This window comes from Emydura macquarii, unplaced genomic scaffold, assembly GCF_026122565.2.
Source record: "Emydura macquarii macquarii isolate MOO-44397 ecotype Brisbane River unplaced genomic scaffold, CSIRO-AGI_Emac_v2 contig_75, whole genome shotgun sequence".
In the NCBI taxonomy this organism is placed as follows: Eukaryota; Metazoa; Chordata; order Testudines; family Chelidae; genus Emydura; species Emydura macquarii.
This window is the reverse complement of record NW_027130212.1, coordinates 10146147-10160272: the sequence shown is the minus strand read 5'-3', so window position 1 is coordinate 10160272 and position 14126 is coordinate 10146147. Positions and strand designations below refer to the sequence as shown.

Below are 14126 nucleotides of genomic sequence, written 5' to 3'. Positions count from 1 at the left end.
TCTCGAAGCAATGGTTAACCTTTAAAGAAGAAAAAGATGACTGGTAATGTCACTCCTGAAGGAAATGAACTGCATCCCAATAGGTCCGTTGATGTTCTGTGAGCATTACATTTTAATAAAAGTAATGTAGGAAACCATTCTTTGGTACAGCAGAAGCAGCACCACAGAGAAGCAGAGATAGACACAGAAGGACTCTGAAAGACCTGCTTCTTGGTATAGATAGAAGGAGTCAAGAGCAGTTCAACTTTCTTAGAGCAAGGGAAGAACAGGCTCTTAAGCAGGATGAGGCATTCCTGCAAGTGGAGAGACAGCACAGGCAGTGGAAGTGTGCACAGAGGGATTAGGATCATGCAGAGCCTAGTCTAACTGGTGGAAGAACACTTTAGGGGCCCACCCACCACTGAGGTCACTGCTCCTCTCCAGGAATAGGGACCATGTCCTCTAAATCCTCCTTCAGCTGCTGTCCAGGCTGCTGCTGAAGTGGTGAATCCCACTACCACTTCTGATGTGGGAAGGAGCATGCCCAGCACAACATTCTCCTCAGGCATCTGAACTCCCTCAAAGGTGAACCCTCCAGAGAATTCAGGAGAAGAATTCTGCAAATGAGCCCAATTAGTCCCTGTAGTCCAGCCTGTGTTCAGCCCTCAAGCACCATACAGGATACATCCCCATTTGTCCCCCTGCGCAATGTTCCACGGCCATTTCCTCCCACTTCCTCTTGTCAGGCTGAGGGGTAGGGAAAGGGCGAGGAGGCACAGACATTGTTTGCCCACTTCTCAGAGAATTTGACTTTTTATTTGTGGTTAATTTGTTCCTGTTCACATTTTATCTCTTATGTTCGATGTATGTATGTAAATAAAATTTACTATTCACTTCACTTCTCACAGGTTTGAGATAGAGGTAGCAGAATTACTGTGATTTCTTGGAAGTCAGGTGCCATTTAAATGCAAACAATTTCATCCTTCCCACAGGGCCTTCCCCCCGTTACATAAATCATTAACAAACAAACCATAAAGATAATATAGACAAGGGAAACAAAACTAAATTAACATTGAAAATACCAGACAGTGAGTGTACTTTTAGAACCCCTCCTCCCTTGCCCTCTCCTCCTGTCCCGCCCCCCACCAAATGGTCAGCACTGAAAACTACGAGAGTATGCTGTGAGCAATACATTGTGAGGAAGGAATATGTGAAGTCCCTCTCAAAACCACACAGCTTTTTAAAATTACTATAACAATGCTTAAGGGCTCCCCATAAAACAATCTAAAACAGAGCAGTTAACATATAATGGAAGCATTGCTCAATGATGTCCTTAAAGTGCATTAAAACTCTGCTCAACACAAAAACAGTCAAAGGTGTTAACCTTGAGAGCCCTCCTCCGATTATTTGCTTTCAGTTATTACATTAATGGCAGATGCGGGGGATTGAAACCCACCCAGGAGTCTTGCAACAGAAGTTTATGGCAATACTCTATTGAGCTTTTCCTGCAGCACCATAGCATCACAATAGTATCTCTCAGCACAATCCCAAATCACTTTCTGGTTCCCTGATGTTCCATGATGTATAAGCACACAGTGTTACAAATTTCCTGGCCTGCCCTGAACCAGGAGTTGTGTGAATGTGATTAAGGTCTGGCTCCTCTACAGGCTTTGAAAAACTGATCTCTCCTGTGTTCACTCTCAGTGGAAGTATTCCCCTTTAGCATCTCGTATGTTGAGCAAGGCAGAGTACGCCACAATAAATCTGAACTGCATTGGCCACATTGGCATCTGCAGGGGTCCAGAGGTTTCACTAACAGGATTTCAGCCACTCAAATGGCTTTCCACCATCATTCTGCACCTACTCAGTCTGTATTTGAATTCCTTTTTTCATGGATGGGCGATGTCAGGGTATTGCTTCATGAGCCACAGTAAGAGCAGGTATGCAGGGTCCACAAAATAAATATCAGCACGGACACACCATACATAATCCTGTCATTTTGAGGGAATGAAGTCCCTTTTTTCCACTTTGGTACAACCTCAACCCTCTGACCAGCCTGGTGTCATGGACCTTTTTTGTGTGTCCAATGTTTGTGTTCGTGAACGGACACCTGTGGTCCATTAAGCCTTGGAGAACAAGTGAAGAGTAACTTTTTCTGTTTCCATCTTCACTAGCCCCCTGTGGTGGGCAAAGTATAAGTAAGTTTCTTCCATTGGTGGCCACGCACACTTCAGAAGCCCCATCCTCTGACACCCACAATGATTTCAGGGACTTGGGTTCCAGCAACCACCCATGGTCACAATAGTGATAGCCTGTCAAATCTGTTCAACCACTACCCCAACCTTGAACTGATTTGCAACTGAACAGTCACTATCAGGTGTTGCCAGCTTCAAAAGAGTGATAGTACCCACTTCTGCACTGGTATGGGTTTCCAAAATCGAGTGGTCTGGTGCTGGAGGGTTGGTGCAAACTCCTTGCACAACTCATGTAGGTTTGCTTCCTCATTCTGAAGTTCTGCAGCCACTTATCTCAGATTTCCAAGGCTGGTCCCAACACAGTTCTGTTTCTCAAGGACCAGAAGTGGTGGTCCATCCACCAGCATATTGTTGCAATCGCAGCACTCAACACATCTGTACCTTGGGACCACAGTGGATTTTCATTCCCCTTCTGGGTCAGCCATCTTCACCATCTCAAATTTTCCTGTACTGATTCTGTCCAATATCTGCTACTGTAATACATGAACACTTGTCAAGCAGGTAGGAGCAGAACCACATCCTCATACACTTGTTCCATGTCTTCAGTTTGGCAGAAGAGAGAGATGATCAGGAGCTGTCATCAGAAAACGTGTGAAGGTGGTTCTCAGAATGTCTCCTGTGACACACAGGGTGCCGGGACACCGCCCTGTGGATGTAGGTACATGTCTGTGCACAGTGTGTATCTATGTCCAGCGTGGCATATGTGGACACTTGGCATAGTTATAGGGTAAATGTGCTAACAGTACACAGATGAGTATCCAGGGAAGTGCACAAATGTAGACATAGCTTTAATGTCTAGGCAGGAGTTCATTTTTCTTCTTCCAGAGACTTGATTTAGAAACATTTTTATTAAAAAGAAAAAATCTTTTAGTGACTCAAATGTTTTCTCTCTCCTTGTTACATTGCTTATTGTTTTGGTTGTTGTTGGAAGAGTGTTATAGCTGTATAGGAAATCGTTTGATTTAGTGTTTTTGCTTCCATATCACTGATGTGTCAAATAATGCTGTTCTTCAGCATTATTGTGTCACAGGACTGTTGGGATTCAAAAAGGTTCATTTTATTTAAAAATGTGATTTCTTTTTAAAATGTAATGAAATGAGAAAGCCTTCTCACATTTTCTACTTGTAGAATACAGCACTTAATAAAACTGGTGCAGAATTTTTAACTTTTCCCAAATAATCTTTGGGAGGTGCAATAAACTATTCCATTTTCAAGTCTCTTTAGTTAATTGGCAAAATACGTGCAAGCAAGAGACGTATACTGTAGATTAATTTATAAGATCTCAAGGGGATAAAGTAAGTTTGATCCAATTTAATTGCTGATTTAGGGATGAGTCAGACATTAAATGCTTATAGATGTTCAAAACTAATAGCCGTAATTCCTGCGTCTCATATTTTAAAAAAATAGATATATTAGTTCTTTCAGAATTCTTATTCATTATATTTAATGTTCATAATTAAACAAGTAGTTCTTCTGCTATATATAAAATTTTAGAAAGAAAGTTTTAATTGTTTTGTAAATAAGTTTTCTAGATACTTAGGCAGATGTTTCAGAAACCTGTTTCTGGACTGATGTCTTTAAGCTCTTTCTATTCAACGTGGTTCCTATTCTTAAGTACCATGTACACGTCTCCATACAATAGAGACATAGCTTCTAATAATCCACCTGTATCATTTGTAAAAAATGACTTCATCTATCTTTTTTATTTTCTTGCACATAAACAACATTTAAAATCAGGTCCTCTAATAAATGGGGCTAAGCAGTATTGCTTTTTTTGGAATTTTGCAAAAATCTCTAGATTTTCAAGTCTGACTGAGGTTAGGTGAAAGAACTTTAGATATTTTGTCTAATGAGATACTGGATGTTATCCAAATAACGAAGAACTAAACAAAGCTATGAGAGGAAATTAATGCAACTATTGCAGAATCTTGTAACAAAGGAATGTTGAATAACTTTTTTACATTAGAATATACAGTACATCCCATCTGTTTTCAGACAGGAATACAATTTAGTTACTTCAGTTCATGTGTACATGATTTAATGTTATCAGAGATATAGACCATACCATAGTACATTCCCTAATTAAGGAGGGTTGAATATTTTCTGTTCCCTTTTATTTTTTAAACAATCTTAAATTGTTGTTAGAAAAGAGGTATATAGTGCCTGCCAAAGGAACTGAGACTGTCAGATTCAGATGCTGAAATCATCATTTCTGAAGACACTTGAACAAGATCTACATTGGTGTCCACTCTGGAGGACAAAAGAGAAAATGCAAATGGTAGTTAAGTTGCTAGGAGAAAGAAGCCTACATGGAGAAATCACAAGGAGTAGGCATCATTGAGAGACAGGAAAGTTTTAATCCAGAGGTGGAATGGATGTGATGAAAGGCAAAGCAAGCTTGAAGACGTTGATAAGGAAGGAAATCATTTATGGATCAGTTATATCTAGACATTAGAGATACTCCACTCTTGAATATGTGGATGATGATCAGACTAAGATATGGATGAGGACAGAGAACTTGACCAGCTGGCAATTCAGGGTGAGTTAGAGGGCAAAAATAGGTACATGATCTTAATTATTTACTTAATCATGACGAATGTGACCTAACTCTGCTTGTCTTTTATGAAGAAAATGCTGCCTCCTGTATGCTAGTTCAAGACAAGTCAAGACAAGAAGGGCAAAAGGTATCATGAAGTCTTTCAGGGAAATTTCCACTTATTGAGCACTACATAATGATATTTGATAGAACCAAGAACACATTGCAAGGCATGCAAAGGGTTGTGAAAAGTGGGCAAAAACGATCCACTGGAACATCTGTCCACAGCAAAGCAAGAGTAAAGAAAGAAGAAGGCTAACAACTGAGACTAATGTACAGATACATCATTGATTTTATAAAGAGGAAGGCCTTGGATTTATTTTTTAGCTATTTACTTTTTAAAACCACAGTTAAACATTTAATGGCAACTAAACAAAAATACAAGAATCAATATTTCTGTTCCATAATCAGAGTCTTTGGTTGTGTGAATTGATGGGGATTCATCAATATGTATCATTAGACTGGTTTCAATTCAAGATATTAAAAAATCAGCTTATAGCTCTTTACCCTGGTGGTACCACTACTATGCTACCTAGATATATGTACAGCAGGAGAGGAGTGGATGAAGTGAGTGCTGCTGCTTCTGCTGCTTCTACACTACTCCTACTGCCTGCTCCAAGTCCAGGAGCCAGCTGACCCCAAGGCTGCTTAAATGATCAAAAGCTCTTTCACCTTCTCTCTGTCCATGTAGCTCCCACTGTGGGTGCACCCTCTTTGCACTCATTTGTCATGACTCTTGCTCTCTAAGTTTTTTTTTTTTGGTTGGTTGGTTGGTTGGGTTTTTTTTGGGGGGAGGGTGTTTTGTTTTGTTTTGTTTCTTACTGCTGGCAATTTCTCAGCAAAGGTTTTGATCTAATGTTTTGTCTGTTGATTTCTCTGTCCACTTTTGACCTCAGGACAATAACCCTTTTCCTGCTTTCAGTCAAGAAGTAGTAGTGAGAGCTGAGAAAAATAAAGTGTTACTAAGCCATCCATTATTTTCAAAGTTTTAAAAATGCAGGCAGAGATTGGGGTTTATCACATGTAACTGTCAAATGTTAAGTATGGAAAGAGGAAAAATACACACTTGTTATGATTGACTCCAGATATATGAATAGAAAATGCTACATTTGTGCAAGGGTGCCAGAGGAATAGCTGTTTTGTAAACATTAACTGAAATTTCTGACTTCTGTATGATTAAAATCTAAATTGCAATGTTGCATTAACCTAGATTCCTGCATTTCATAGTCTCTCTTCATACGAATCTCAGGCTGACCTATAACCTTTAACTACGGCTCAGGTTATCTTTGAACAGTTTCCGGTACTGCTCAGTCTTATTGAAGATAACTTAGAGAGCATAGTGATTCTGCTTATTTACTCATAAAAGTCCTGAATTCATTTCCTGCATATTGCTCTCCTAACACACCTTTTTTCATAGGTTTCCCGACTTCCTGTATTTTTATTTTTTTTTATTAACCGCTCTTCTCTTGAGGATCATTCTAATGGCAGCATTGCATTTATTTCATTTCTTGGTTGAAATACAGGTGAAAGAATATGTGGCAGTGACCCCAATGTTTTCAGCCTAAGTGGTCAGGCTGTGAACTTGGACTCTTCATGGGTCGGCGATGAATTCTCTCCCTCTCCTTCTTCCATTTCATTCTGAAGAGTGGATCTGGAACTTCTCTGTAGTCAGTAATGCAGATCTGAGTTCTCACATCTCTTTGCTCTTCTGGTGGGGCACATTTGTCTTCTCAGTCCCCTCCTGCATGAGAGTGCCCAGGGAGTACTTGCAGTGCTGGGCTCCAGCATATAGAGCAAATCTTCTAGACTCCACAAATCAGCCCTACTGCTGCATCTAGTGACCTCTAAACCAGCTGGACTGGTTGGTGGGGAAAGGAGCAGAATTTGTCCCTAAAGGAATACTATCTGGATACTTGATATAGGCAGACTGAGGAAAAGAGAACTTCTTCAACTTGGTAAGGAACCTCCCATTAAAAAGTCTGCCTAGTAGGGCTCTTTTATATCTGATACAGAAGAACCAAGTTATTTTAGTTTATTTAACTATATTTAATTTGTAATGTCTATATGAGTGAAACCAGGCAGTGTGGAAAGGAATAGTTATTTTATGAAGACTTGATAATCTATGGATTATATCATTTTACAGCAGGTCAATGCAATTTCTGATCAGCTCTGCCTAAAGAAGAGCTCTTAGCTCAGACACTCTGCTTCCTTCCCCAGATTGAAGGAAGAGCTCTGTGTAGCTCAAACACTTACACCTTCCACCAACAGAAGGTGATCCAATAAAAGATATTACCTCACTTTGTGTGTCTCATAAATAGCACTGGAATTCTGTTTGTGTGTTGGAAGTTCAGAAACAAAATACAAATATGATATTTTATATGATTTGAATTTACTTAGTAGTGTTTCACGTGTCATGAAACATGCATAAGATTAAATGTAATTATTTGCATTAAAATACATATTTCAAAACAACATAAAAGCATAGTAATTCACTAATTAACGTGATAGATAATGACAGCCTTTCCATTTCAAGCTCTCTGTATAGAAGGGTTCACTGGTTTTGTGACTCTTCTCAGTTGTATTTGTTTTAGGACATTTATAGTCAAGGCATCAAACTGAACAGAAACCAGGCTTTCTTTCATAGTCTGGATACAAGTTATTATTCCCAACACTTTCTTGCTGAAACAAAAGAGGCTACAAAGTGAAAGAAAATGTTTCTGTTACACGCCTAATTAAAAGGTATAGCTGTCATGAAAGCTTTAATGAAGGCAGCATTCACAAATTTGGATGCTCATCCAGCTCTCCGTTAGGTCTAAATTGGAATAAGAATAAGTGAGTTTACCAAACTATGCATGTTCCTAAAGAAATGTATATTTTGCTAGAGTTTTAATACACATTTGGACCACATTAATTTGGACACATTTGGACCACTGAATAATTGTGTGTGTGTTTGTTATGGGGTGGGGAGAGATAGTGGTGTTTACTTTATATCTAAAAGCGTTGCCAGAGATGTGTCCATACCCTCTATTAAGAAAATGGGATAATTTGTTTTAATAGTAACACAGCCATGAAGATTTAATTTGTTGTAAATAGTTTTAAAGGACTCATTACAAATGTCAGAGCTTTCAGCAACATCGATAAATTATTAAATGTAATGTATATTGTAGATCACAGAAAAAAGAGTGGAAGGGAAACATTCTCCCACCATATTCATAAAATATACAGTGGCATAGCAGCAGCCTTTTCTGTGGCTAGGCTTGGAAATGTATCAGTGAGAGCTGCTAAAAAGGTGTAGTTTATGGTTATTTATGTGGTTCATGATGATAAACGAGGGGTAATTTAGACTTATTTACAAAATAAAGGGGCCGATATATTTGTGCAAGTGTACAATTGTAACCTAAGGTTTTGTGGATCAAAGTTGGCAATAGATACCATTTAGCTAGCATTCAAGAAAAAAAAGATTTTTGTCAGGGCATGCTATGATAGCCAGTGTTCTCTGTTTTGTCCATATCTAGTTAACACTTCTGGAAAACACACATTGGCTTAGCAATCTCTGGTCCTTTCTGTTCTCTTTCCACACCAGTGTATCCCCTTCCTCACAGGAAATACTGTTCATGGAAGTCATTGGTGTCCCTAGTTAAAAGCTTAATTGCTTTTTACAATTTACAGACTTTCTGCTAAAGATCACTTTTCTTTCCAAAGAAATCACTGTAATCATTGAATGATTGGAATATCTCAAAATAGCATTTAATTTACTTTTAGTTTGGTCTGCTTTTGTATTGTCACCTTTTAAAAACACTGTCTTTTTTGTTACTAGGCTCTTAAATTGAGAGGATTGTAACTTTGAAGAAAATTTCTAAGCTTCATCAACTGATATAAAGAGAGTAGTGAAGAAAGATAAATGATAGCAATTCTCCTAACATCAAAATCCTTAGACTTTTTGAGCAGGCACTTTATTGAAAGGCTGAGCAAACACAGAAGCCTTAGAGCAGTTTAAGAGCCATTGAATGAAAGAGCATAGCTTCACTCTGCTGTAATCCTATTAGTGTAGGCCTCCATTGAAACAAGATTCTTCTATGGTTCCAAATTAAGGGAGTGGATTACAAAACACTGTTTCAGACATGTTCCTATCTGCTATATGTACTCCAAGACCAAAAAATGTTAGTTGAGCTACGATTGAAAGTATGTTTCTGTAACTTCACGGCCAAAAATATTACAGGGATCTTAATTAACCCAAAATGAAACTGAACAAATTCTGGAAATTAAAACTTAAAGTTACAGCTAAAAGATATCTAAACAAGTTAAGGTATGGAAATATACAAGTAAAGGTCCCCAAGAACCTAAACTCTTCCCTGTAGTGTGTGCAATAACTGTATGATTATAATTAAGGCATCTTACTAAATGTGATCCAGATTCTATTAAACTGATATATGTACACACAAACACACAGCAGTTTGATAGAATCTGGGACCACATCCAGTAAAATACCTTAATTGTAATTTCATAGTTACAGTGCACACACTACAGGGCGGAGTTAAGGTTGTTTATATTTTTATTCCTGGCTGTCTGTAAGAGATTCAAATAACGTTTTCTCTTCCTTTTTCATCTAGATTCAATTTTTTTTTTATTTTATGCAATATATCCTGACTCCTTATGCTGCTAACTTCATTTATATAGCACTCCATACCTCATCCCAACCCTTAATAATTGTTGTGATGTTGGCAGACAAAGTGACAGGTCTTGTCATGGCTGCAGGTGTCAGCTGAGCACTGACAAATTTATAGCTGGAAACCAAACCAACTCATCTGTATGTTAGTATTCTTCAAGATAAGTGTTAGACTTGTAAGAATGTGTTTAGTGTTCAGACTCTGTAAAATGCTTGTAAGTTGCTGCATGTATTAATCTTACTTGTAATGTCTGTATCCCATGCTATAAGGTAGCATGTAAGTTTTACTTTATAACTATAAAAATGCCTGCTCTGAACTTGTGAATGCAGGCAGTGGGGGAGTGGTTCCCCACCCATCAAGAAAGACTATCAGAACTGAATGGACCATTGTGGAACATCATGATACAAATACTTGGTTAATGGCCTCTCACAGCCATGAAGATGCTATGTGCAAGAAAGCCCATCCCATCAGCATGAATGATGGAAGAAGGAAATAAAAAAGGGGAACAAGAAAATTTCTCATCACTCTTTTGCTGTTTGGACTCTCACAGAGCTGGAGCTGGGAAACAAAGCTGGGGTCAACCTGGTTAGCTCTAAAAGACATTCAGTTCTGACAGATTACACGTGTCACCTTTTGGAACCATAGACTTTAATTCTTCTGTGTATATATGTTGCCTGTTATAACCTGTAAATAACTTTTTCTTTTTCCTAGTTAATATATCCTTAGTTAATTTACAATAGGATTGACTACAAGCATTGTCTTTGGTGTGAGATTTAAAGTACGCAGTGACCTGGGATAAGTGACTGGTCTCTTGGGACTGGTAGCAACCTGACTCTTTTGTGATCTTTGGTGTATGGCAACCAACAATCACTAAGTCCAGTTTGTCTTGGTGGCAAAATAGACTGGAGTGCCCAAGGAGGCTGTCTGTGACTCCACGATTAAACTGTTATAGTGCTTCAGGAGTTTACATTGGTTACTGGATTGGTGAAATCTAATTATACAACCAGTTTGGAGTGTGTCCCCTGCTTCTTGACAGCCTGCTCTGAGGTTGGCACTCTTGGTCGTGAGCCACTTCAGACAGCATGACAGTTATAGCTTGGTAATAAAGTATATCCTTGGATTTGTAGAATTGTGGCCCGACACACTGTTTTTAAAAAATGTTTTCAGTTAACAATAAACTTTTGTCCCCAAATAAAAACAAATAGGTTTCGGTACGACAATATATCACTAAATCACAATAGCTGTGATATTTGGCTATTTGTCACCATCAAAGTATTTTAAGAATTACTGAGTTTAATCCAATTCACTTTTTGTTTGCTTGTTTGTTGAATTGCATGATTGGTGTAACTAATTATAGATATCTGCCTAAACTAAAGTATTAAGAATATAATTTAAATATATATATTAATGACAGAAAATTGCAGAGTGCAGTAGGTCATATTTTTCTTTCCTAGGAATCTGTCATAAGATGGAAATTTCAGTAAATAGGGCAAAGAAATGCTAGAACTTAAGATATAAGAAAAAACTAAGATACAAGTGTGGAATTTCTGTAGTTGGCTAAGTATCTCTTCCCCATCCTACCCCCTTCCTCTTGATTGGTTTCATTTTTATTTTTATTTTTTAAATTGTTGGAATGTATTGATGCCATACAGCATTTTTCTGCATGTAACAACAATCTGTGATAGTTCCTTAATAAATTGTTTTAAGTATAAAGTTGTGCTGGATTCTGATGCACCAGAGTATGGAGGACATCAGAGGCTGGATCATGATACAGAATACTTCACTGAACAGTACTCACATAATTATCGACTTAATTCTCTTTTGGTAAGTAAAAGTTTTCCTTCTTTTTTAATTATGTAACTTATTTCTCAAGCAATTTTGATACATTTGGAGTCAACAACAAACAACTGTAGATACATTGGAGTTTTTTGTTTATTTGTGGCGGGGGGAGATACTAAAGTTTTCCAAAATCAGCCTTTGCATGAAACCAGGAGATGAAATTAAAGGTCATTGGTGACAGTTGTGATTTGTTTTGATTTTAGTACAAATGATTTTCTCTTTAACATTCCACTTAAATTTGCTTGCACCTTCATAGGACAAAATTATTGTCTCATTCAAATATTTTCAGAGAAAGATGCATGAAACCATTTTTAATGTGCATTTGAATTATCACTGTGATAATCATCATATTCATTTGCTTTGTTTTCATGTCTGAGTAACCCTGCATGCTTACCTTGTGATTAGAGCTATATAGAAACACTCATTTTTGCATTGCTGCTTCCCCATACCCACCACCCCTCCACAAATCCACAAATTAGGACCAGGGCAAATCATGCATTTGCAAGAGGTTTCTATCACCTTAGCTTGCAGAAAAATAATGCAAGGTAGAATGGACATCGTACATTCCCACAAAATAAATTGAGGGTGCTCCACCTGTGGGCTGAAATAAGGAACAAAAAAACAGTGTTCCACACACTGCTGAAGATAGGGTGGGGTATATACTGTAATTTCTTTGGACCGAGACCTTGTATACGACTTTGGTTGGTTGGGGTGCTGAGTAACAGAAGCTGCCTTTCACCATAGCAAAATATTTATTTTGAAAACACAATCATTTGCCACTTATAAATCTGAAGGGTTGTTTTTTTTTTTTTTTTTTTTTTTTGTCATTTTTACATTGAGATTTTTGTTCCATCTACTAATGATGCTTTACTGTGTATACAGTATATTATATATATCCATTTTCTGCTCTTGAGTGGCATATATGAAGTAACTTCGTTGTCTTAGCCAAGTTTCTACTGGATAAATATTTACATCACAAAAATATACCGACACAGCTGGCATTCTTGTTTAGAGTCTCAGTAGAAACTAAGATTTGAAAAGGCCGTGGATATTTTTACATTCACACTAGGAAATGAGCCATGTGGTTCAGGATTGAGCATGAGAAAGTTTGTACTATATTTCTCTGTAATAGATTTATATTGTAACATCATAGTGTAATAGATGTCACTGTATTATGTGAGTGCCAGTACTGTTTCTGCTGTGCTATACCTCTTCTGAGTTTAAATGGAGGACTTCACTTTCCAGGGCTGCTTCTCATTAACTTTCTTGAGCACTAAATTTATTTTATAAACTGACAACAAAGAATGTTTCATTTGTTTTTATGGGAGTGATATGTTTTTCAGCAGTTTTTGTTGCAGAAACGTTCTTTTCACTTCATTGTGTTTTTCATCAAAGGCTCATAAAGGCTTTTGTGAGCATTTATTTAAGTATTTAAGCCTCACAGTGCCCTTGTGGTGCAATTAAGTATTTCTATTGATTTTACTGAGAGAGAAACTGAGGCACCAGGAAGTTGTGATTTTTCTCAACGTTCCTTAACAACATAGGTCTCCAGGAATTCTAGCTTCCAGAGCCCTATTCCCAATCCCCCCTCTTAACCATTGGTGAACATTAATTATCTGTTACTAACTTGTTTATAATACCTATAATTGTTATCCTTACCTTGGAATGTGAATACCATTTCAATTTTTATATGAGGAATATGGCAAATGCAAAGTAGAAAAGGCCAGACACAAAATGAAAAGATGGGATTTAATAAGAGCATGCGGAAGAAAAGCATGTAAGACATTCGTCAGTAAGCAAAAGTAGCTAATATTTTCTTTGAGAACAAGCTGTGACATGGAAGTGGCACTTCTATGTCAGTAAGAAACCTAAGAGTTGTCGGTCACATTGCTTTTTTTGTATCCCCCAGTTATCCAATTCCCAGAGCAATATTAATGACAACCTTGTAAGAAGCCATCAGTTGGAGGTAAAGTGCCAGTAAAAGGAAGCCAAGTTAAGGAAAGGGACAAAAAGAAAACAAGGCAAAATGTTCGCATTTAATAGTTGAAGAACCTATTTGGTAACTGGAGCCTTCAATCCCTAATTTAAAATAAAGCATATCTAAATACCAATGTAGATCCCAATCCTAGGATAAACTATCCTAGATAAACTATCTTTGGGGGGCATCATTACAAATTAGTTAATATATTCAAAGCTGACTAGGTGATTTCACCAGGGAAATCTCATTCAAATTAATGAAAGTTGTATGGCTGCCTTCTCCAATTAGTGTTGAAATTTTCGACCATTATTTTTTACTATTTGGTAAATCATCTTGACCTCTGACGATGCTTGAGGGCTACAAGTCCCTCATTTCAAAAGTTTGAATTCCTCTCCACTATAATAATAAATCATAATATTAATATTATGGTAGCACACGATCTGCACCTTAGTTAAGATTGCATCTGCAAGACTTTGTTTAAATAAAGCCACCCGTGAAAGTGCTGTACAACAGAATAAAAACACATACAATATAATAACATGTTCCTTAAAATTTAAGCCCAAATAATCATGGATGGTTAATTTTAAAGGAAAGATATATAGAGCATAAGTCATTCTAAAAATATTATAGAGTGAAGGAAATCTTCAAAGTGATGTTAGAAAATGAGCAGGGATTAAGGAAGACACATGTGAAGGAGGCAACGGAATTAAAATTAAGTTCTGCAGTGTAGGACAGTGTAGGAGTTTGCCATCTCATTGCTTGCTCCCATTTTCCAATCATTAATAAATTTATTAAAGAGCATTGCTCCTACA

At 37.5% G+C, this 14126-nt stretch overlaps 1 protein-coding gene across 4 annotated transcripts in view; it reads left to right on the top strand.

Annotated features, from left to right (window-relative positions):
• The window catches only part of GBE1 (1,4-alpha-glucan branching enzyme 1), a 255905-nt gene that overhangs the window by 227927 nt on the left and 13852 nt on the right, over positions 1 to 14126 (top strand). For all 4 annotated transcript variants that reach the window (XM_067543356.1, XM_067543363.1, XM_067543370.1 and 1 more), the window contains one exon: positions 11204 to 11321. In XM_067543356.1, the coding sequence (XP_067399457.1) occupies positions 11204 to 11321 (118 nt within the window). The remainder of the gene's footprint in view (positions 1 to 11203; positions 11322 to 14126) is intronic.